We start from the raw sequence: 23,207 nt of genomic DNA on the forward strand, positions 1-23,207 counted from the left end.
GTGGCACTTAGTAACCACAGAGTAGTTTTTATTTTTGTGCATGTTTTAAAGGTAGAAATGCTGTTCATGCTTGGTAGCCTTCAGAATGTTTTTGTGTAACTTGTATCTGAAGAACTATCCCACAACACTGAGAGTTTTGTAAGTGAAAAAACTAAGACCCGGGGAGATTATGTGGCCTGTACTTGATTTGATTACCCAGTTAGCACTAGAGCTCAGTCCTGTCCCAATGGTATGTTCCTACCAGAAGCATTGTTTTGATTTCCCTAGCTTCTTGGGCATAGAATGGGGGCATTTCACTTAGAGTTTGAAATCATATGAAAATATGACAAAAATCTCTTAGAAGACAGTCTGGCTCTATGAGTGGCAAGAATTTTCTTAACGGTGTTACAGTATTTCTAAGTACACTTTGAATTGTAACCCTTCATGGTGGGACATAACTTAGATGCCAGCGTCCACATATGTAGACCCTACTAGCACATGTCAGTTAGAAAGTAGGTGGTTTTACAGCGTTCCTGTATGTCTTATTTAATATTTTAAAAAGGAGGGGGGGGATACCTGCCTGGCTTAGTTGATAGAGCATGTGACTGTTGATCTTGGGGTGGTGACTTTGAGCCCCACGTTGGGCTCAAAGTAAACTCATAGAGTTTACTTTTAAAAAGAGAAAAAACAAAAAAAGAAAAGAAATGCCATAACTTGAAAAAAAAAGTTGGTGGGACTTGTGTAACCAGTAGGCATAAGACATTTAAAAGGGGGTTGTATTTGAAGAAAAGAAAGGCATTATTATAAAGAAGGATGTAGATGGGACATAGTGTTAAGTGTAAAGATTTTCTCTATCCACTGGGCAAGAAATCCGTTTTGTTGCAGTACAACAGTCCATGGGTATGATAGGCATTGCTGAGTTAAAAGAAACCAAATTCTCAAGATACCTAGAATGACTTAAACGTTGATTTCTGAGGAGTTAAACCTACCGTTACATATTTGGAAGAGATTTCCCCAGTTTCCATGGGAATGCCAAGGCTGTGCATCACCTTATTCTTAAGGTGTCTAACTTTAACTCACTGCTAGTTTTAACCATTGTTTTTGATATTGCAGTAGAGGGAAAACAGTTTTAATGTGAAGGGTTTTGTTTTGTTTTTTTCCCCAGAAATCGCTAAATGTCTTTATATTTCAGACCATCTTTTTCCTTTGGGATTTCTATTTTTTTACGATCTGAGGCTGCACTGCTAAGAAACTGCTAAATGTAAACGTTCTGCAGCCTAACACAGAGTCCAAAACTGGCTGCACATAAGATTCACACTGGAAACTTTCAAGCACACAGACTCTTCTTACCCACTGAAGAGCTATAAAATCTTAGGTCTCTTAGTTTTTTGAACTTTTATAAATCTCTCAAAATGGTGGTCCTACAGCAGCCTTTCCATATACCCATGTTTAGGAGATACTCATCTAGTGTATGTTTTGGAATGTCATCTATTTACAAATTTCATTTTTAAGTTTATTTAAATGATTTTAGAAACAATGACTAGGTGGCCTCTACTTAAATTTTATCGTTAAATTTTTTTATACATATTTTTCTAATTTTCATAGAGACCGTTTATTTGTTTGGTGGCTGGGATGGAACACAAGATCTTGCTGACTTCTGGGCGTACAGTGTGAAGGAGAACCAGTGGACATGTATCTCTAGAGACACTGAGAAGGAGGCAAGTTCTCGGACTTTTCATCCATCTGTATTATGACAGGGGTGTGGGCGAACACTTCTTTTTCCAGATGATTGGTATTCTTTTCTCACGTCTGTCCACAGTAGTCGCAGAAGAATTTGTGGTGAGCAGGTTTCATTTACGTATGCTTGCATTCCTGGTTCTTCAACTACTGGAACATGAATAAATCTATTTCATGGGGATAAATAGAAATGAGTATTGAGTATAACTTAGTTTTTAACTATGTTAGGCTGGAAATGTAACCGTGTAATGATCTTTTTTCTCAGGTCTTTGTCACCTCTACTCTTACTTTGAACATTCATCGTGTTTTAATTTCCTCTGGGAAAATATGCTTTTAATGTCCTTGCTTTTTCACTGTTTTGGCCTCTCACTATTTGACTATATATCAGTTTTCACAAAAGATGTATATTTTATTTTTAACTAAAATTGTATTCACATGTATGTTGATATATGTATACATAAAGCACTTCCTTAGTGAATAAGATAGCTTGGATTTACGGCTTTGGATTGAATAAGTGCATAATTATGCACTAGTATAAAGCAAATGTTAATTCATTTGTTTTTTCAAAATCTTTACAGAATTTGTTTTTAATACTTATTTTTGAGAGAGAGATAAAGACAAAGACAGAGAGGGGAAGAGAGAAAGGGAGACACCGAATCGGAAGCAGGCTCCAGGCTCCACGCTGTCAGCACAAATCCTGACACGGAGCTCAAACCCATGAGCTGTGAGATCATGACCCGAGCTGAAGTCAGATACTTAACCGATTGAGCCACCCAGGCGCCCCTAGAATTTTTTATTGTACCCTCCCATCTAGGCTATTTCAGATTATGAGGTGACAAATAAACTTAATAAAATGATAGGAGCCGAAGAGAAAAACTGAGAGGGAAAGACCTAACTCAAAATCCACTCCTTTTAATCTAGGATGGCCATTTTAGAATGATTTGATGCTATGCCTTTAATTCTAGAAAATTGGATTCTTGCATACTCCAGGTATTGCATTGATTAATATAGGTAGCTTTTATCTTTTCAGATCTGTCTTAAAACTAATTTCCATTTGTTATCCCTATAAAAATATGTAGAAATGGCCTTTGTCTTTCAGCATTAAAGTACCATTTTCTGAAGTGATTATTTCTATCTTCAATAAAAATAGTGAACTAAAAAAATTCCTAATTTGTTTCTCTTAAACTATTTTAAGTCTAAGTTGATTGCATCTATAATTATTCTTGCAGTTGTAAGTCTAGGTTTCATCCTGCAAGCCTCCTTCTTCTTCATTGAATATGCCTGATTAGTGCCTAAATTCCAAGAGTTCTAGCACCCAATATTGCATTTCACATATCTTCCTCTCTACTCATTTTGGCACTAATTTCAGCACTGTGGTTTCTCTCTTAAACTTTTGCCTCCGATAGCTGAGATAAGTTAAATGAAAAGTTAAATGTTGGAGAAAAGAAGGAAGAGTGACTGGGCTCTTTTGGCAAGAGAGAGGGGTAGTTCACCGGAGGCCTCAAAGGTCATATTAATGTTCTATCTTTGAAGCTGGGCATGAGTATTATTTTTATATTCTTTATATGTTATAAACAATATTTGGAATGCAATTAATAATTATTTAAAACTAGTACTGAAAAAATACAGAATTTATGTTGATGAGAATACTTTGTTTCTGTTATTTTGAAGTCAGTAGAGATAAGTAAAGTGATGACCCAGAACTGGCGTTCAGATTTATTAAAGTTTATTATTGTTTTCTTCATATAGATGCCAATAAACCTTCTGTTGATCTTTATATGAAGTAAATGGTAATGGTATATCACTCTTGCATAAATATTCATATTCATTCCTTCCAAAAGTAAACAGTATTTCATATATCTAATTTTATTTCCTATACCGGTGAGTACAAGTTAATGTTTGATGATACCCTGAGGTATGTGGTTTAAAAGTATGATGTACAGTAAAGAAATAGTATTAATTTAATTCACTTTAATTTACTTAAATATGTATCTAATAACACATTTAGGAGATTGAAAATAGGAGGAATGGTTCACCTCTTAGAATATTTATTTTAAATGTTCATATAGATATGCAAGTAAGCTTTTATAAAGGTTTGAAACAAATATATTTTTCTTGAGTTTTGCATTTTTAGAAGTTTCTTTAATGTCAGGCTTTGTGGAAGACAGAAAGATTCTCCTGGATGCTTTTCTGTTTGATCTCTTGTGACATAGTGTTTTCTGTGAAATATATGAAAATGTGAGACCTCACATAGATATGTTTTTGGAAGGGAGGATAGTATTTTAATAGCCTTTTCAGATATTTGCACATGGTCTTTTTTGATCTGATCTCATATCCCAAAATGACAAGTGGTTATTTCTTAAAGGTAATTGATTGTATTACAGATTCTGAAACCATATCAGCTAATGTCTTCTATTCTGTTACATTAAAATCCATTGTTCTATCTTGCTCTTTGAGTAGATCTTTTACCCATGCATGTTTTTGTTTTTTTTTTTTTTACCCATGTATCGGCCACTTGAAAACGCTGGTTTCCTGAGTTCTGCATATCTTCCAGATGTTGACATTTTATTATACAATACCCAAAACCCCTCATCTTTGTTAACATCATTATCAGTTTCACTAGATAAGTCTTCTCAGTATTAGAAAGGTATCAAGATCTCAGTGGCAGATAGAAGTTTAAAAAATTTTTAATATTTGCTTAAAAACAAATTTTAAGTTTTTACATTTGCCTTTTAAAAAATATAATTTATTGTCAAATTGGCTAACACACAGTATGTAAAGTGTGCTCTTGGTTTTGGGGGTAGATTCCCGTGGTTCATCACTTATAAATACCCAGTGCTCATCCCAAAAAGTGCCTTCCTCAGTGCCCGTCACCCACTTTCCCTTTTCCCATACCCTCCCATCAACCCTCAGTGTATTCTCTGTATTTAAGAGTCTCTTAGGGGTGCCTGGGTGGGTCAGTCGGTTGAGCGTCCGACTTCGGCTCAGGTCATGATCTCACAGTTCGTGGGTTCGAGCCCCACGTCGGGCTCTGTGCTGACAGCCAGCTCAGAGCCTGGAGCCTGCTTCAGATTCTGTATCTCCCTCTCTCTCTCTGACAGTCCCTGCTCATGCTGTGTCTCTCTCTCTCTCAGAAATAAAACATTAAAAAAATTAAAAAAAAAAAAAAGAGTCTCTTAGGGGCACCCGGGTGGCTCAGTTGGTGAAGTGGCTGACTTCAGCTCAGGTCATGATGTCACAGTTCTTGGGTTCGAGCCCCGCTTCAGTCTCTGTGCTGACAGCTTGGAGCCTGCTTCGAATTCTGTGACTTCCTTTCTCTCTGTCCCACCCCTGTTCCTACTGTCTCTCAAAACTAAATAAACGTTAAAAATTTATTTTAAAAATAAGAATCTCTTATGGTTTGCCTCCCTCCCTCTCTATTTGTAGCTATTTTTTTCCCCTTCCACTCCCCCGTGGTCTTCTGTTAAGTTTCTCAAGATCTACATATGAGTGAAAACATGCTCTCTTTCTGACTGTTTTCACTCAGCATAATACCTTCTAGTTTGATCCACATTGTTGCAAATGCCATGATTTAATTATTTCTCATTGCCAAGTAGTATTCCATTGTATATATAAACCACATCTTCTTTATCCATTCATCAGTTGATGGGCATTTAGGCTCTTTCCATGATTTGGCTATTGTTGAAGGTGCTGATGTACACATTGCGGTACATGTCCCCATATGAATCAGTACTCCTGTATCCTTTGGATAAATTCCTAGCAGCGCTAGGTCATAGGGTAGTTCTACTTTTAATTTTGGGGGAAACCTCCACACTGTTTTCCAGAGCAGCTGCACCACTTTGCATTCCCACCAACAGTGCAAGAGGGTTCCCATTTCTCCACATCTTTGCCATCATCTGCTGTTTCCTGAGTTGTTAATTTTAGGTACTCTGACTGGTATGAGATGGTATCTCAGTGTGGTTTTGATGTGTGTTTCCCTGATGATGAGTGACATTGAGCATCTTATCATGTATCTGTTGGCCATCTGGATGTCTTCTCTGTTAAAGTATCTATTCAGATCTTCTGCCCATTTCTTCACTGGATTTTTTGTTTTTCGGGTGTTTAGTTTGGTAAGTTCTTTATAGATTTTGGATACTAACCTTTTATCTGTCATTTGCAAATATCTTTTCCCATTCTGTCAGTTGACTTTTAGTTTTGTTGTTTCCTTTGCAGTGCAGAAGCTTTTTATTTTGATGAGGGTCCCAGTAGTTCATTTTTGTTTGTAATTCCTTTGCCTTCAGAGATGTGTCGAGCAAGAAATTGCTGCAGCTGAGGTCAAAGGCTTTCTCCTCCAGGGTTTTGATTGTTTCCTGTTTAAGCCTTTCATCCATTTTGAGTTTATTTTTGTGTATGGTGTAAGAAAGTGGTCTAGTGGGGCGCCTGGGTGGCTTAGTCGGTTGAGCGTCCAACTTTCGCTTAGGTCGTAATCTCACGTTCGTGGTTTCGAGCCCCGCGTCGGGCTCTGTGCTGACTGCCGGCTCAGAGCCTGGAGCCTGTTTCAGTCTGTGACTCCCTCTCTCTCTGACCCTCCCCTGCTCATGCTGTCTCTCTCTCTCTCTCTCCTAGAAATAATAAATTTAAAAAAAAAAAAAAAAAAAGAAAGTGGTCTAGTTTCATTCTTCTGCATGTTGCTGTCCAGTTCTCCCAGCACCATTAGCTAAAGAGACTATCTTTTTTTCCATTGGATACTCTTTCCTTAAATTTGCTTCTAATTGGACCCTTCGGTGGCTCAGTCGATTAAGTGTATCCAACTCTTGATCTAAGCTCAGGTCTTGATCTCAGGATCATGAGTTCAAGCCCCGTGTGGGGCTCTGTGCTGGGCATAAAGCCTACTTAAAATTTTTTAATAATAAAAGTTATTAAGGGGCACCTGGGTGGCTCAGTTGGTTAAGCGTCCAACTTCAGCTCAGGTCATGATCTCACAGTTCATGAATTCCAGCCCCGCATCGGGCCCTATGATGTCAACTCATAGCCTGGAACCTGCTTCAGATACTGTGTTTCCCTCTCTCTCTGCTCCTCCCCCACTCACACTCTGTCTTTCTCTGTCTCTCTGACTTACTTCATTTTTCAGAAAATACCTGTCATAACCATAATGTCTGGATATCCATATTTGGATTGTTAATTTTCTTTCAAGTAAATATAGTGTTCCATGGAGAAAGCAATTAGGTCAGCTTGTAACTCAGTCACATAAGGTGCCTTTCCTTGAAATAACCACGATATATCAAGTAGCACTGTTTTATAGGGTTTTTTTTTTAAGTTTATTTATTTATTTTTCAGAGAGAGAGAGAGCAGAGGAGGGGCAGAAAGAGAGAGAGAGAATACCAAGCAGGCTCTGCACTGCAGTGCAAAGCCCAACACAGGGCTCAAAACCACAAACCATGAGAGCCGAAATCAAGAGTGAGATGCTTAACCAACTAAGCCACTCAGGCACCCCTGTTTTATAGTTTTCTAAATCTTTTTAATGTTCAGCTTAATAGAAGGCAGATGGATTCATATCTGCTTCTGTATCCAATCTGTTGTTGTATCAGAAGTTGTGTAGCCTTTGGAAAGTTTCACAGACACTCATAGAGTAAGAGTGAAAAGACAAATTCTTATCTTAGTGGTGTTATTTAAAAAAACAAAATCCAAAACTGTGTGGACTCCCTGAAGTGTCTTGGAGATCCCAGAATGCCCTGAGAACTGCTGCTTTAATTTAATCCACAGATGGTTTTCAGATATAGACACTTAATCCATGTAATATCTCAGTAATGTCCTTTATAGGTGTCCCACTGTCACTCCCAAACCCCATCCCTGACCAGGACTCAGTTCATGATCATGCATTCATTTCAGTGTCATGTTTCTTCAGTTCTACTTTAGACTGGCATCGTTCCTCAACCTTTCCTTACCTTTCTAAACCTTGACATTTTTGGGGCGCCTGGGTGGCTCAGTCGGTTAAGCGTCTGACTTCGGCTCAGGTCATGATCTCACAGTTCGTGGGTTTGAGCCCCGTGTTGGGCTCTGTGCTGACAGCTCAGAGCCTGGAGCCTGTTTCAGATTCTGTGTCTCCCTCTCTCTCTGCCCCTCCCCTGTTCATGCTGTCTCTCTCTATCTCTCTCTCAGAAATAAATATAAATAAATAAATAAACCTTGACATTTTTGAAGAACGCAGAGTAATTATTTTGTAGACTATCCCTCAGTTGGGTTTGTCTCTGGTTTCCTTGGGATTGGATTTAGGTTGAGCATTCTTAGCAGGAACACCATGTGGATGACATCACAGTGGAATACCATGTGATATCCTCCTTAGTATATCCTGTCAGGAACCATACTGTGTCAGTTTGTCTGGTACGTTTGATCACTCATTTAAGGAGAGTGCCCTCCAGATTTCTCCCCTCTATAATATGTAATTTGTGAGGAGACACCTTGAGATCATGAAAATACCATGTTACTCATCAAACTTTCACCCTTAGCATCCATTGATGAAACTAGTAAGGCTTTTTCCAAAGTGATTATACCATTTTATATTCCTACCAGAAATGTATGAGAGTTCTGATTGCTCCCTATCTTCTTTCCACATTGAATTGCTTAGGCATGTTTGTCAAAAATCAATTGACCATATACAGCCCCTCTGGAAAACAGTGTGGAGGTTCCTCAGGAAACTAACAATAGAATTCCCTTATGACCCAGCAATAGCACTGCTAGGAATTTACCCAAGGGATACAGAAATGCTGAGGCATAGGAGCACATGGACCCCAATGTTCATAGCAGCACTCTCCACAATAGCTAAAACATGGAAAGAGCCTAAGTGTCCATCAACAGACGAATGGATCAAGAAGATGTGGTTTATCTATACCATGGAATACTACATGGCAATGAGAAACAATGAAATCTGGCCATGTGTAGCAACATGGATGGACCTTGAGGGTGTTATGCTGAGCGAAATAAGTCAGGCAGAGAAGGACAAATACCATATGTTTGCACGTATAGGAGGATTAGGAGGAACTTGACGGAGGACCAAGGGGGAGAAGAAGGGCGGAAATGGTGGGGGAAAGGGAGAGAGGCAAACCATGAGAGACTCTTGAATGCTGACAAAAACTGAGGACTGATGGATGTGGGGGGGAGGGGGGATGGGCATGGAGGAGGGCACTTTGGGGATGAGCACTGAGTGTTATGTAGAAACTAATTTGACAATAAACTATTTGTAAAACAAAACAAAACAAAACAAAATCAATTGACCATATAAGTATATGTCTCTCTGAATACTCTATCCTGCCCCATTATCTTTTGGTCTGCTCTTCATACCATTATGACACTCCTTGAGGTCAGGTAGTATAAGACCTCTTTATTCTTCTTTTTAAAAATTATTTTGAGGGGTACCTGGGTGGCTCAGTCAGTTAAGTGCCAGATTTCTGCTCAGGTCATAACGTCATGACCTCACTGGTTCATGAGATCAAGCCCTGCATTGGGCTCTACACTGACAGCATGGAGCCTACTTTGGATTCTCTCTCCTTCTCTTTCTCTGTCCCTCCCCCCCACCACCCAAAGAAATAAATAAATTTAAAACAAAGAAATTATTTTGATTCTTCTAGGTCTTTTACATTTCACATAAATTTTAGAATCATTGTCAGTTTCTAAAGCTGTTGGGATTATGACTGGGAATGTGATGTTTATACATCAATTTGGTGAGAATTGATGTCTTAATAATATTAAATCTTCTAATCCATGAGCATAGTTACATTTAATCTCCAATTATTTCAGTCTTAATTATTTGTCAGCACTCTTGGAGTTTTTAGGTTAGAGGTCTTGAATGTTTTTATATTGATCCCAGTGTATTTTGGTTTTTTGTGCTATTGTAAATGGAGCTTAAGAATTTTTTCTTTTTGTTTACTGCTAATATAGAGAAGTAAATTATTTCTGTCTGTTGATTTCTTAGGATGTTTCAACCAATAGTTTTGTCATCTATGAATAGAGACAAGTTTATTTCTTCCTTTTTGCTTTTTTTTTATAACATTTTATTTTTTAATGCCTTATTGCACTGATTTTGACTTCTCGTATGGTGTTAAATAGAGGAAGTGAGACTAGACATCCTTATCTTGTTTCAGATTCTCACAGAACAGCGTTCATTATTTCACCATTAAGTGAAAAATTAGGGGCATCTGGGTGACTTAGTTGGTTGAGCATCCAACTCTTGATTTCAGCTCAGGTGATGATCTCACCTTCATGGGATTGAGCCCTGTATTGGGCTCCATGGTGGGTGTGGAGCTTGAGATTCTCTCTCTCACATGGGCGTGAGTGTTCACTCTCTCTCTCTAAAAAAATTTAAAAAGTGAAGAATTAGATTTAGGATTTCATGCATTCTTACCAGATTGAAGACATTCCTTTCTATTCCTGGTTTGCTGTGAGTTTCCTCATAAATGTGTATTGAATTTTATCAAATGCTTTTTATAAGGATAAGATTTTTTTCCTTTAATTCTGTTGATGTAGTGAATTACCTTGATCAGTTTTTAAATGTAAAATTAACTTTACATTCCTGATATAAACCCCCTTTATTAAGGAATATCCTTTTTATATATTGCTGCATTTTATTTGATAATATTTTGTTAAAGATTAGTTTTGTGTCTGTTCATGAGATATACTGGTTGCTGGTTTCCTGTAAATTATTTTTCCTCTTGCTCCTTTGTAGTATGATTGTTAATTGGTTTCAGTGTTCTCTTGTCCTTATAAAATGAGTTAGGAATATTATTTCTTGTGTTTAATAAAATCTACCAGTATACATATCTAGGACTGGCATTTTATTTGTGGGAAGTTTCTATTAAAAAAAAAATTAATGTTTATTTATTTATTTTGAGAGAGTGAGAGTGAGCAGGGTAGGGGCAGAGAGGGAGAACAGAGAATCCCAAACAGGCTCCAAACTGCCAGAACAGAGCCCGACTCGGGGCTTAAACCCACAAACTGTGAGATCATGACCTGAGCCGAAAGCAAGAGTGGCTCAACCGAATGAGCCTCCCAGGTGCCCCTGCGGGAAGTTTTTAAATTATGGAGTCAGTTTTTCAGTAGATATAGTGACTTCAGATTTTCTCTTTTATCTCATGTCAATTTTGGTAAGTTTACAGTTTTTTAAGGAATTTGTCCATTTTATCGACATTATCAGATTTTACCTGTTTTTCATAATGGTCTCTTACTTTCTTTGTAACTTCTAGTGAGCCTGTAAGTTATGTTCTTGCTCTCATTTCTCATATTTGGCAATTTGTGTTTTCTTTTTGTTTTTAAAAATTTAGTCTTGCTAGTGGTTTATAATTCTACTAATCTTTAAGGATACCAACTTTGTTACTTATCTCCATTCTTTAATCTGTTTTCTATTCTTCTGGCTCCTTTTCTTTATTTCCTTTTTTCTTTTTATTAAGGGTATAATTTACTTGTTTTAATAGCACTTATGCTAATTAAGCTGAAGCAAGAAGTTCTATTACCTCCCCTAATAAAGTCTCAAATTTTATATTCTAGGATAGATGGCATAGATTTATTATGTATTACCCTATCTTTGTTTTTGAATTTAATTATGGAGGAAATTCTTTCAAAAAATAATGTTTTCACCTTATCTGCTGGAGATTTTCTTTGACAAAAATCTTTAAAAACAAGTTTTAAAATAGTCATTAGTATGAATACTAAAGTACAGATTCAAATCAACTTAACATCTAGATTCATAACACTAATGTCAAATTATTCTTCCTTCCTAATATCTTTATTTATTTAATCTAGATAACAGTGCTAGAATACTCTTTTTATAATACTGCTTTTTAAATGTTCTATCCTGCTCTAGAAACCCATGACAGTCCTTTACTGCCTACGAGATTATATCCAGCCTCATCTGTCAGTCATTCACCAGGCTTCTATTTCTGCCTTACCCTTCAATTCTTATTTCTGCACTAGGAATTCTTCATCTCAGTCGTAACTACACACATTGTATTAAGTCTGTTTTGCATTTGTTACTCTTGTGGAAAACCAATCCAGAATAGTGGAAAGAACACAGTTTTTGGTTCTAGTTACACTGAAGCTGAGATTCTCTGTCCTCCTAGTTTTGTTACGTTGAACAGATTACTTAGAATCTGTGACCTGGAAATATTTCCTTATGGAGTTGCATGGATTGAATGAAATATACATAGACATGTAATAATGATATAGATAGAATTCAAGAGATTTAACAAATTTAGCAAATACTGTAATATAGGTAGAATTCAGGAAACATTTAACAATTAATTCTTGTTCCTTTTCCCCCTTTCAAATTCTGCCCAATTGAAGTTCTTTTTTCTCCATGAGCTCTGTTTTTAGTTTATGCTGTAATATTGTTTTTTGCCTTTTATTCAGTCCTGTGATACAAGTGATCTCAACTAAATAATTTTTGTTGATTATACAGTGTTCTTCATATTGTATCCCTCATCCTGTTATTTGTCCAAGCAGAAGTGTCAGATTTATATAATGTAATATGTGGATGAAGTCAAAGGTTTGGATTTTTATTCTGGTGCTGTCACTAGTTTACTAATCTTCACTAAGATGCCTTTCCTCTTTGGGTTATGCTTCCTCATCTTTAAAAGGAGATAATTAAACTAGAGATCTTATTAAGGTTCCTTCCAGTTATGAAATTCAGCGATTCTAGATATTCTTGGGGTATCTGTTTTGTGCTAGATTCTGGTGAGAAATTCTAATGAGAAATATTTTAAAAGACCAACTGTCAGGGCCCCTGGGTGGCTCAGTTGGTTGAGCAGCCAACTTTGGCTCAGGTCATGATTTCATGGTTCGTGGGTTTGAGCCCCACGTCGGGCTCTGTGCTGACAGCCAGCTCAGAGCCTGGAGCCTGTTTCAGATTCTGATTCTGATTCTGATTCAGATTTCAGATTCTCTCTCTCACCCCCCCCTCCCCCCGCTCACTCTGTCTGTCTCTCTCAGAAATAAATAAAAAACATTTTTTAGAAATTAAAAAAAAAAAAGGCAACTTTCTTTAGATTAACATGTACTGGAGACTCCAGCTCTGTGCACAAATGACTACAGTGCAGTGAGTTTTTCACAGAAGCCGTATGAGTGTTATAGACAGCACACCATGTGCAGAATAGTTTATCCCATCTTTCCTGGCAGATTTTAAGCATTTCTATGGTAATATCTAACTGTGTGTTGTACTTACATTGCAAACCTTTTAGTAAAAGTCAACAAAAAAGAGCATTTAATGTTATTTTTTATTATTTGGTCTTTGAATTTTTTCTTTTTTCTTTTTTTGGTCTCCACAGAATGGTCCCAGCGCCAGATCATGTCATAAGATGTGCATTGACATTCAGCGAAGGCAAATCTACACATTGGGGCGTTATTTGGATTCCTCTGTGAGGAACAGCAAATCTCTGAAAAGTGACTTCTATCGTTATGACATTGACACAAACACATGGATGTTACTCAGTGAAGATACTGCTGCTGATGGAGGGCCAAAATTGGTGTTTGATCATCAGGTTTGGTGCACAATTAAATATATGGTGGAATTAATTAGTGCTCAGTAACTCTTGCTTTTAGGGTTTATTTCACATGTTATGCTATATTGTCTATTAGTGATTTCCTATAAATACCTATAATAGATAATAAAAATAACTGTTGTTTCAATAGGTATAAAGTTATCATTTAAAATTTTTTTCTCTTGTTTGGTGCAAGATAAAATACTAAGATCTCAGAATAACGAGTGTTAATTTATAAAAACTTCAGAGAGTAGATGGAGCAGTACATATTGGGAAAAACAAATTTTAATTTTATGATAAATAGTCATAACTCATAACAGTAACAACTTACACTTTTAAAATGTTTTATTCTGCATTCCTGGAAGAAATTTAAAATTATTTTATAATGAGTTTGATAGTTTGAAATCGAGAGCTTTTCTTCCAATTCAAGTGAAATATATTTACTTTTGTATATAATCCTAAAGCAGATAGAAATTTAACATATACCAGAAGAAGTTTAAACTGAGCACCAAAAAGGTGCTCCTGGGTGGCTCAGTTGGTTAAGTGTCTGACTTCAGCTCCGGTCATGATCTCCCAGTCCATGATTTCAAGCCCCATGTAGAGCTGGGAGCCTGCTTCAGGTTCTGACACCTCTCCCCGCCTTCCCTTCCCTGCTCATACTCTTATCTGTCTCAAAAATAAATAAATAAACATTTTAAAAGGCGCCTGGGTGGCTCAGTTGGTTAAGCATCCGACCTCGGCCCAAGTCATGATCTCGCGGTTTATGAGTTTGAGCCCCGCATCGGCCTCTGTGCTAACAGCTTGGAGCCTGGAGCCTGCTTCAGATTCTGTCTCCCTTTCTCTGCCCCTCCCCTGATCACACTCTGTCTCTTGTCTCTCAAAAATAAATGTTAAAAACAAAATTTTAACGGAGCACCAATAGAAATCACATAATGGTGCTATAGACTAGAAGACTACACATAGCGATCTGTAAGCCTTTTTAATATTAAAATTTTAATATGTTCATCATTATCCCCATCAATGTTGTTGTCACTCTTATCTGTATTTGGATGTTTAGTCCATATCAGTTTAGTATAGGTCAGTACACAAAACAATAACCAGTAACTGAATTATGAGGCCATTTTTACTTGGCTCACCCCACATCTGAAGGGTTTTTTGTAGTATGAAGGAGAAAAGACTTTTTAAAAATCTGTAACACTGCATTGATAAACATAGTATTATCTAGTACTTGAGAAATGGTAGGTGGTGCTAAGGTTATGACAGAATATAGCTTAGGCCTAATATCTAGTAATTAAAATCCCAGTCTTTATTTTTATTTATTGGTTCTCTTTATTTGTTTCTTTGGAGGTTCTTGTTAATGCTTTGCTTTTAAACTATTCTAATGACATAATAATAAGTAGTTTTTCTAGGAGAATGGTAAGGAAAAGAGGAGTGAGTTTTATGCCTATCAAGTGAGTGGTGGGTAGAAAAAAGAAATGTTAGTTTTCAAAGTATTCCCCAGTTTGAATTTAGAACTTCTGCTGGCTCTACATAACTGAACTCTGCAGAGCTCTGCACGTCCCTGCTGACATCCTCAGTGTTGCTCTTGTGGAAAATAAATACTCCAAAAAATGTTAGGCTGGTTCCAATCTTTTAAAAACAGAACATCAGCAGATAACACTGCTAGGGAAACCATTTATTTTCTTCCATCTGGTTACAGATTTCTTTTATAAAAGATGCTTATGTCTTTTTCAATGTCTTTTACACATTGAAAAAAGAATAGCTCAAGGGTAGTCTGAGTAGAGCACATACATTGTCCTTGTATGTGACCTTGGTTTGTCTTGACTTCAGTAAAGTAGAATGTTCTTTGGAAGCAAGTTCTGTTACATGATGCTTGATTTTCATCTTATTAGATGTAATAGAAGAACACTGGGGGAGGAGAAACCAGGATTTCACCAATTAACACAATCTTTATAAGCCCCCATTTTCTATTCTATTTCATGCAAATAAAGCTATATTTTGGAACTTACTCCAAAAATTACCTAGGGTCATTTATGACACATTAAGACTTGACACGTAACATTCAAATTTAAGAATGTAAGAGAGCTAGAAGCATGAAGATATGTTTAGAAGTTACTTTGCCATTTGGAATTTTAACATAAAAAAACTAAATTTTAAAGCTTTTGGATTTCTTAAGCTTAGTTCTGAAGCTTTCCAAGTTGTTGCTTTGTATGATTTTCAGTAACACTGAGAACCAACCAAAAAGATTAAGGAAAAATATTGCCACAGTATGGTCAAATATTCAGTAAAACCAGGAGCCAGAGAAAACCCACGACTCCCAGTTCCTTGTAAGTTTAGCCAGAAACAACTGAAATACCAGAACCAGTGTTGAAGCCCACAACAGTGTAATAAGGGAGAACTCAAGGCATAAAATAGAAACCCCCTAAACCAAATAAGGTTTGTGGTGAGAGATGTCTTGACTTCATAGTAGCCACCATATTTTGAAGAAGTCATTTAATTCAGTAGCAGCAGAGGTAAGAGCCCTTGAGCAAGAGCATTACCCTTCTGTAGGAACTTTCTGTTATCTGGTCCAGGGAAGTTCAACTCACTTAAATATGAAAAATGAAAAAGCAATAAACACCAGATCTTTAGAGAGGTACTCTGAAGAAAAATAGTAAGAAGAAAAAGAACCAGCAAAACTTTCCTTCGTGCAACAGCAGATGACAAATTATATCCCAGTGTTCTAAAATGAATTAAATGGCTTTGAAGCTTGCAACTGTGAAGAAGACTACAAAGCGTAAGTTCAGGAATGCAGATGAGATGACCAAATAATAGGTGCAGGTGAAAGTGGACCTGATAAAATTCAGGAAAGAGATTAAAGAAGAACACTTTCAGAATTGAAAAATAATCTACGCGGTGTGTGAAGAATAGGTAAGTGTCATATAGCATAGAAATAATAAGAGCAGATAAACAGAAAAAAGATGTAAAAACGATAAGCTGGAGAATTATAGATAGAGAATACAATCAAAAGAGAGCCAACCTACACATAATTGGAGACATTAAAGAAGAAAACTCAAACAGTGGAATTGAATAAATATTTATAAATAATGAATTCAAGACTACGTATTGAAAGGCCATGCTACATTCAGGGAAAATTGATCTAGGCACTCAACTCTAAGGTATATATTAGTAATTCATATTGAATTTCAAAGATAAAGCAAAGATAAAGCATTTTGGCGCAGCTAGGCAAAATTATCAAGAAATAAAATTAGACTGGTGTCAGATTTTTCTACAGCTATATTCAATACCAAGAGAGGCAGTAGAGCAACATCTACCAAGTATTCAAGAAAAGACAGTGTGAGCCAAGGGTTTTATATCTAGCCAAATTGTTCTTCAAGTATAAAAGTTTTTTGAGGAAATTACTAGACAGTAGAATACAAGCTAGCCAAGAAGTGGCTGGAGAAACTTCAATCAAATGCTTTGATACCTCAGCTCATTAACATTCTCCCTAGGTCATTAGATTATTGTCAGGCTGGATGTATACTTTAAATACCCTGCTGCCCCACAATCTGTGAAATGCAAAAGAATTTTTGTTGTAATGTTGAAAAACGAAGAATGTCTTGTTTTTAAAGAAAATTGGGGAGAATTCCTGTAAGGTAGAAAACAAAATGAGTCCAGATCCAACTGGAGGAAACCAGAGCCTATAGATTTTTTTTTTTTTTTTTTTAAATTTCTAGGAGAGAGAGGGAGATACAGACTCTGAAACAGGCTCCAGGCTCCAGGCTGGCAGTCAGGACATAGCCCGACGCGGGGCTTGAACCCACGAACCATGAGATCATGACCCAAGCGAAAGTCGGACGCTTAACCGACTAAGCCACCCAGGTGCCCCCAGAGCCTATAGATTTTTAAACAATTGGATTGTGGAATAAGTAGCTGTCCACAACTTGATTGTAGCAACTTGAGTCTCAAGATGTATACAGCTGGGGCAAACATTAGATGATCATTGGTGACTGAACAGCAAGCTGCCAGTTTGAACAGTACTTACCTTTGATAATTATCTACAGATCAGGGTTTGAGCATGGACACTGGAGCTGGAATGATAGAGCAGTACTCCCAGGAGGCACTGGACAGCTGCTGTGGAACCCTCTAGGGCGTTGTGTCTCATTTCTCCCCACCCACTTCCTTGAGGCAGGCTGCTATATTTGAAGAGGCGGATGAGTAGGGATTCACAGATACAAAAAAGATTGTAACAACAGCCAAAAAATTCCAAATGTTTGAAAATAACTAATACCATGAGACAGGGCTACTGAACTCAGCAAAGTAAGAATTAACAAAGAAAAACAGTAGGAGTGTTTACTGAAGAAGCCTTTAAGATAAGTTTAAAAGTGATATTTTTTAGAATAATTCAGGAGGCTGTTTCATCCGTGATAAAGAAGTATCTAGAAAAATTATAAGTTAAAGATTTGGCAGCAAAATAAAAATCTCAGTGAATTGATTAAAAAGCTCTCCCTTTTGTAGTTCATAAGCATGATGATTGGGTGTTCATTCCATTGTGTGACATGTGCCACCCTTAAACCTTGTTACGACGCAGGCACATTACCCATCTGACGTGAAAAAAAAAAAAACCCTCCCTCTAAATGGTTACTAAATTAGTAAGCTGAAATTATGAGAGAAATGTTAAGGAAAAGAGAAAAGATCCTGAAGTTTTAATATCCACCTGATAGGAGTTCTAGAAAAAGAGAATGGAGGCAAACCAAAAACAGCAAACCTCAAGATTAAGAAGGAAAAAAAACCTCAGAGCAGAAGAAAAGACAATTTTTAGAATTAGAGGAACACCAGGGGCACATTAGGCTGAATGAAGAAAGAATATCCCTACCTAGATACTTCCTTAATGAAATTTTAGAACCAGGAATTAAGAGAAAACCCTAATGTCTGTAGAGAAGAAACTTGTTGCCTTTGTAAATAAGTAAGCAAGGACCAGATTAGCATGAGGCATTTTTAGAGGTTGGTGGATTAGGCAACACTGCTTTGAAAGCTTTAGATTTTGTGAGGAAACAATTATTTTGCATCCAGAATAATCCTAGCCAATCTTGTATTCATTTGATAGAGTAAAGACTCTTTTGGATTTTAAAACATTGTGGTGCGGAGTAAGTGGCTATCCACTATTTGTTTGATTTTAGAAATCCAATTTCTAACTTGATAGAGTGAGTGGTCTTCCAATTTTTGACTTACATGGTTTCTGGAAATCTTCAAGAGAAAAGGTGTTAGTATTATACAAACTTTAGTAAGTCATTAGCTTTTCAGAAATTTTTTTCAGAGATTAAAAGTGAAAATGAAATTATAAACTGCTGAACAGCATGAAGTTTCCTATAGTGATTAACACTTCTTGTTGTTTGATAATTGACTCTCATTGAAACTGCTTATCATATCCAGGGAAGAACCAAGCTGAAGGAATAAAATTATTTCTGTTTTGTCTCCTGTTTGTTCTAAGATATGGGAAAGAATCAGTGAAGCTACTGTAGTATCTTACTCTTTTTTTGAGTTGGTTTGGTCTGGTTTTCTGGAAAGAGCTACCAAGATAAAGATCTATTTATGCTTCACCACTAACAACAAATGAGAATAAGCCATATTAATTAAACTTAAATATCCCCAGAAGGAAATAGAAACCCCTTTTGTAGCTGTATGAAGCAGAAACATAAGGGCTGGATAACAGATTAACCAAAATTAGTATGAATTTGTAAATTTATGAAAATTTAAACAGGGTCATATAATGTGATCACTCAAGATTTTCAACATGATCCCAAGGTACTTGGAGAGATCTGAGCCTTAAACACTTGAGACATGGTAGTGTGACTCAGGTTCCGTGAAGCCTTAGACAGTGGTATAGTAGGTGAATGGGGCCATACTGAGTTGTCTTCAATAACATATGGATTGCTTTTAATGATATGATTATTAAAGTCAAAGAGTGGGAATACTTTCAACTATATTCGCCAAGATTCCACCCTTGAGGAATAGTAAATTTTCATCTTAATTTATGGAAGGTTGTCAGAAACCTGGGAAATGGCAAGTGACTGGATCTTTTTTAGTGGTTAGGGAAATATTGGGAGATGCTAGAATCTTTTCTTTATAATATGAATTTAAAAAATAAAATATATAATTATTAAAATAACTTTTTCCTAAAAACAGTACAAAAATAGATGCTTATTACAATTTGATGGGAGAAGAAAATTGGACATACAATGGCTGGTATTTGTACTTTAGCCCCAAAACATAGATGTTTTATGTATGCAGTTTATTCTTTATATATATATCAGTGCCACTTGTGTTCAACATCTGATTCCCAACTTGGACTTATACAGAATTTTCCCAGTTTATCTCTCCACTTGGAAATAGAATTTGATTCCTATTGTCTTGTGACAAATGGCTTTTTTCTCAGAGATACTTTTATGAAAAGGCATGATCTCCTTGAGTGGAAAGAATGAAAGAATCAAGACTGCCTTCTGAACATAAATTGCATAACATACCTCAAAGAAAATTAAATTTATAGTATTGTGTTAAAGGAAGCAGATTCATCACCAGAGAAGTCAGCCTGGATTGACTGCAAATGTCTTTTTGTTTGTTTTGCTATTTCGTAACAACATAATTTGAAGAGTTTTGCAAAATAAATACAGAAAGATGAATTCAGCTGTATCACTCTTATTGACATATATGCTGTCTGATTAAATGGTAGAAAAATTAAGAGGATGGATGGTTGCCTAGAGCAGAAAGAAGAGAGTTTTTAAAAAGAGGATGAAGGGGAAGGTGTGGTCACTTTATCCCTAGAGTATGAAAAGTATTCAATCTTATGTATAATTTAGCACCTCGTGTATTATTGATTGATTTGGTAAAAATTATGCAGTTTCCAGAAAGCATAAAGCTCTTTAACTCAAAATATTTTACTGTCACTGGGAAAAATGGAAACCTGAAAAAGTATTTAGAAATCTATCCTGAATCTGTGCATTTGGTGAGCATTATTAAAGTGTACATGATAATCAAGGGTGCTATTTAGTGTTGTTAAGACAAAGTTTAGTTTTTTGAGAATCTAAAGGTGCACACGTTGGTTTCATTTTAGCACATATAACAGGACCAATCTGTAACTATTCAATCTGTTGTCTTGTTCTGATAGATGTGTATGGACTCAGAAAAACATATGATCTACACCTTTGGTGGTAGAATTTTGACATGTAACGGCAGCGTAGATGACAGCAGAGCCAGTGAACCACAGTTCAGTGGGTTATTTGCTTTCAACTGTCAATGTCAAACTTGGAAACTTCTTCGAGAGGACTCCTGTAATGCTGGGCCTGAGGACATCCAGTCTCGGATAGGACACTGCATGCTATTCCACTCAGTAAGAATATTCTATACATTGTATTGTTATTTTGTCATGTATATCTCAATAGGAAAAGGAGTAGTCAAAATCTAAATCTTCAGAAAGAGATCAAAACTTTTCACTAAAAATAAATGATTAGTGTTAGCAATGAAAGACAAAAATAAAACTTCCTTGGCCATTGTACTGTTTGCTAATTATGAGACTCTTCCCATTAACCTAGTAATTCCTGAATAGTTATTACTCAGATACTAATGAAGCCACTTTTATGACTAACTTTACTGCTTATACAGATATTGTAGCTATTTCTCTTGCTTACACTCAACTACTTACTGATTTTTCGTAGTAACTAGAAGATCAATTGTTTTATTTTCCTCTCTGCCACTCTTTATTAAGTGTGAGGAATTAAGAATTGACTGTATAGAATTAGAATTTAAATTTATCAACAAAACCAATATAGAAACATTTCTTTAACCTTTCCAGTTGTTATGATGAAAACTTGGGCTTCTTTCTGTGAACATAACTTTAAAAACATACTGTGGAATATTTTAAACATATATCAAAGTATAGAGAAGAGTGTAATAAATTCCTGTGTACTTATTTGTTTCAACAATTATCAATATTCCACTATTCATTTTTCATATATCTGCCCCACTTAATATTTTACTTCTTTCTTTGATGTTTCTCTGATTTTTAAGTTTGGGGTTTTTTTTTAATTAATTTATCTTTTAATTTACATCCAGGTTAGCATGTAGTGTAACACATATAATAATCCCAATCATTATACCTGTAATTACTGTAGTGTATCACTAACAGATAAGAACTTTTTATAAACATAATTATGATATCATTATAATAGTGAACCAAAGCACCAGCAGATTCATATTATCATGAATATATAGTTTGCATTCATTTTGTTTTCTGAAATACTGAAAAATACTTTTCTATAGCTGGTTTATGCAAGTCAGACTCTAAAAACAGTCTGTGTATTGTATTTGGTTGTTATGCCTCTTAAATTTCTTTTAAGCCATAACAGTACTCCCTGCTTCTATTTTTTCCCCCTTGCATACCATTTATTTACTTGTTAAACTGAATCATGTGTGCTCAAGAAAATTTCCCATTTTCTTGATTTGGCTAATTTTATCCTTGTAGTATATTGTGATTGTCTAGTCCATATTTCCTGTAAGCTGGTAGTTAGATCTAGAGATTTCATTTCAGAGTCTCTTTTTTTTGGGGGGGGGGGGAGGCAAAAGGAGGAGTGCAAGAATACTTAAAAGATGGCCTGATTGCAAAATATCAAGCGGCACATTTAATGTGTCGTTGTCATACTCTTGGTGATGTTAACAATATTCTTTGGGTTTACGTGTTAGCCTAGCCTGATTGGTCAGTGATAAAATTTCTTGTCATTCTTTTTACTGAATGGTTTTTGCAGTCATTGATAATCATTGTGTGGGGTTTGTGAAACTGAGATTTTTCTGATTACTTTATTTATTCTGTATTTATTAACTGATTCTGATATTAAAAACTTATCCTCATTAACTATTTGGCTACCCTGATGTGCATACCACACAGAAAAATATTTGATTTTTTTTCTCTTTATCACTTTTTCGTATTAATAAGTTGAGGCTCCAAAGTTAACCAATGTATTTTTTTAGGCATTATCATGAACTTGTGGACTTATATATTTGATGTGTTTAATCCAGTGCTGTCCTTATTCTTCTTGATGCCCCAGTTTTTCTCTTTGTCCAGGAGTGCCCCCTTCCCACATATATACGCACACATATAGCTATATACACATACTGCTATATGTATATATGTACGTATCTATATATCTTTTTAGTAAGAGAAAAATTAAATCATTAGTTCCTACCAATACAGCCAATTCAAATTAAAAATCATAGAGTTTTAAAATTGAATATCCTTTTGATTTTCTATTTATGTATCTTTTAAGGTTAAAATAGTGCTTCCTAATGACAGTCTTATATTATTCTGTTTTTCTGTAATAGTTACAGAATCACAGAACTAACAAGAATTACTGAATGTTGTTTCAGGTTGCTTTCTGGTTATTTTTCTGTTTAGGATATAGCTGGGGATGGGGAGTCAAAAAACATGAATTAAAATCACTAGAAATACTATTTTTCTGTGTGATCATGTCTCTGTGTGGTCATATCTTATGTACAGATAGGTTTATTTCAGTGTTTTTCAAATTTCAGAGATTGTCTTTTTCTTTGGAGTTAATTTTGTTTCCTAATTAAATAAACAATATCCATGGTTCTAAAGGCAAAACCATACTTTTGGAGAGATCAGATTTCTCTATCCCTGTCTTCCTGCTCTGTCCCTTCCCATAAAGGTCTTTAATTACTTTCTTTCCTTTGTTTCTTTTTGAAGAAAGAAGCAAACATATACGCATTCCTTGTTTCCCCTTCTTATGCAAAGGCAGCACTGTATACATTATTCTGTACCTTGCTTTTTTACTTTAATAGGGTATCCTAAAGATCACCACCTCTTAGTATCTAGACAGCTTCATCATCCCTCTTTATACCAGCACAGTACTCCACTGCATGGGCTCTGTCATAAAATGGCTTTTATAGAGGTTTAAATTGTAAAAGGGTCATTCTGAATTCTTCGTGGAAGTGACTACT

General features: G+C 36.0%; 1 protein-coding gene and 1 non-coding gene across 3 annotated transcripts in view; both read left to right on the top strand.

Moving 5' to 3' along the window:
* Nucleotides 1-23,207, top strand: part of MKLN1 (muskelin 1) — a 361,418-nt gene that overhangs the window by 284,620 nt on the left and 53,591 nt on the right. For both annotated transcript variants that reach the window (XM_039243337.1, XM_039243345.1), the window contains 3 exons: nt 1,585-1,697; nt 13,008-13,220; nt 20,365-20,586. In XM_039243337.1, the coding sequence (XP_039099268.1) occupies nt 1,585-1,697; nt 13,008-13,220; nt 20,365-20,586 (548 nt within the window). The remainder of the gene's footprint in view (nt 1-1,584; nt 1,698-13,007; nt 13,221-20,364; nt 20,587-23,207) is intronic.
* LOC120239662 lies at nt 17,706-17,809 on the top strand. Its single transcript, XR_005530483.1, has one exon. It is a non-coding gene; the product is annotated as a small nucleolar RNA U13 (small nucleolar RNA).

This window comes from Hyaena hyaena, unplaced genomic scaffold, assembly GCF_003009895.1.
Source record: "Hyaena hyaena isolate Hyena2069 unplaced genomic scaffold, ASM300989v1 scaffold_8, whole genome shotgun sequence".
NCBI classification, from domain to species: Eukaryota; Metazoa; Chordata; class Mammalia; order Carnivora; family Hyaenidae; genus Hyaena; species Hyaena hyaena.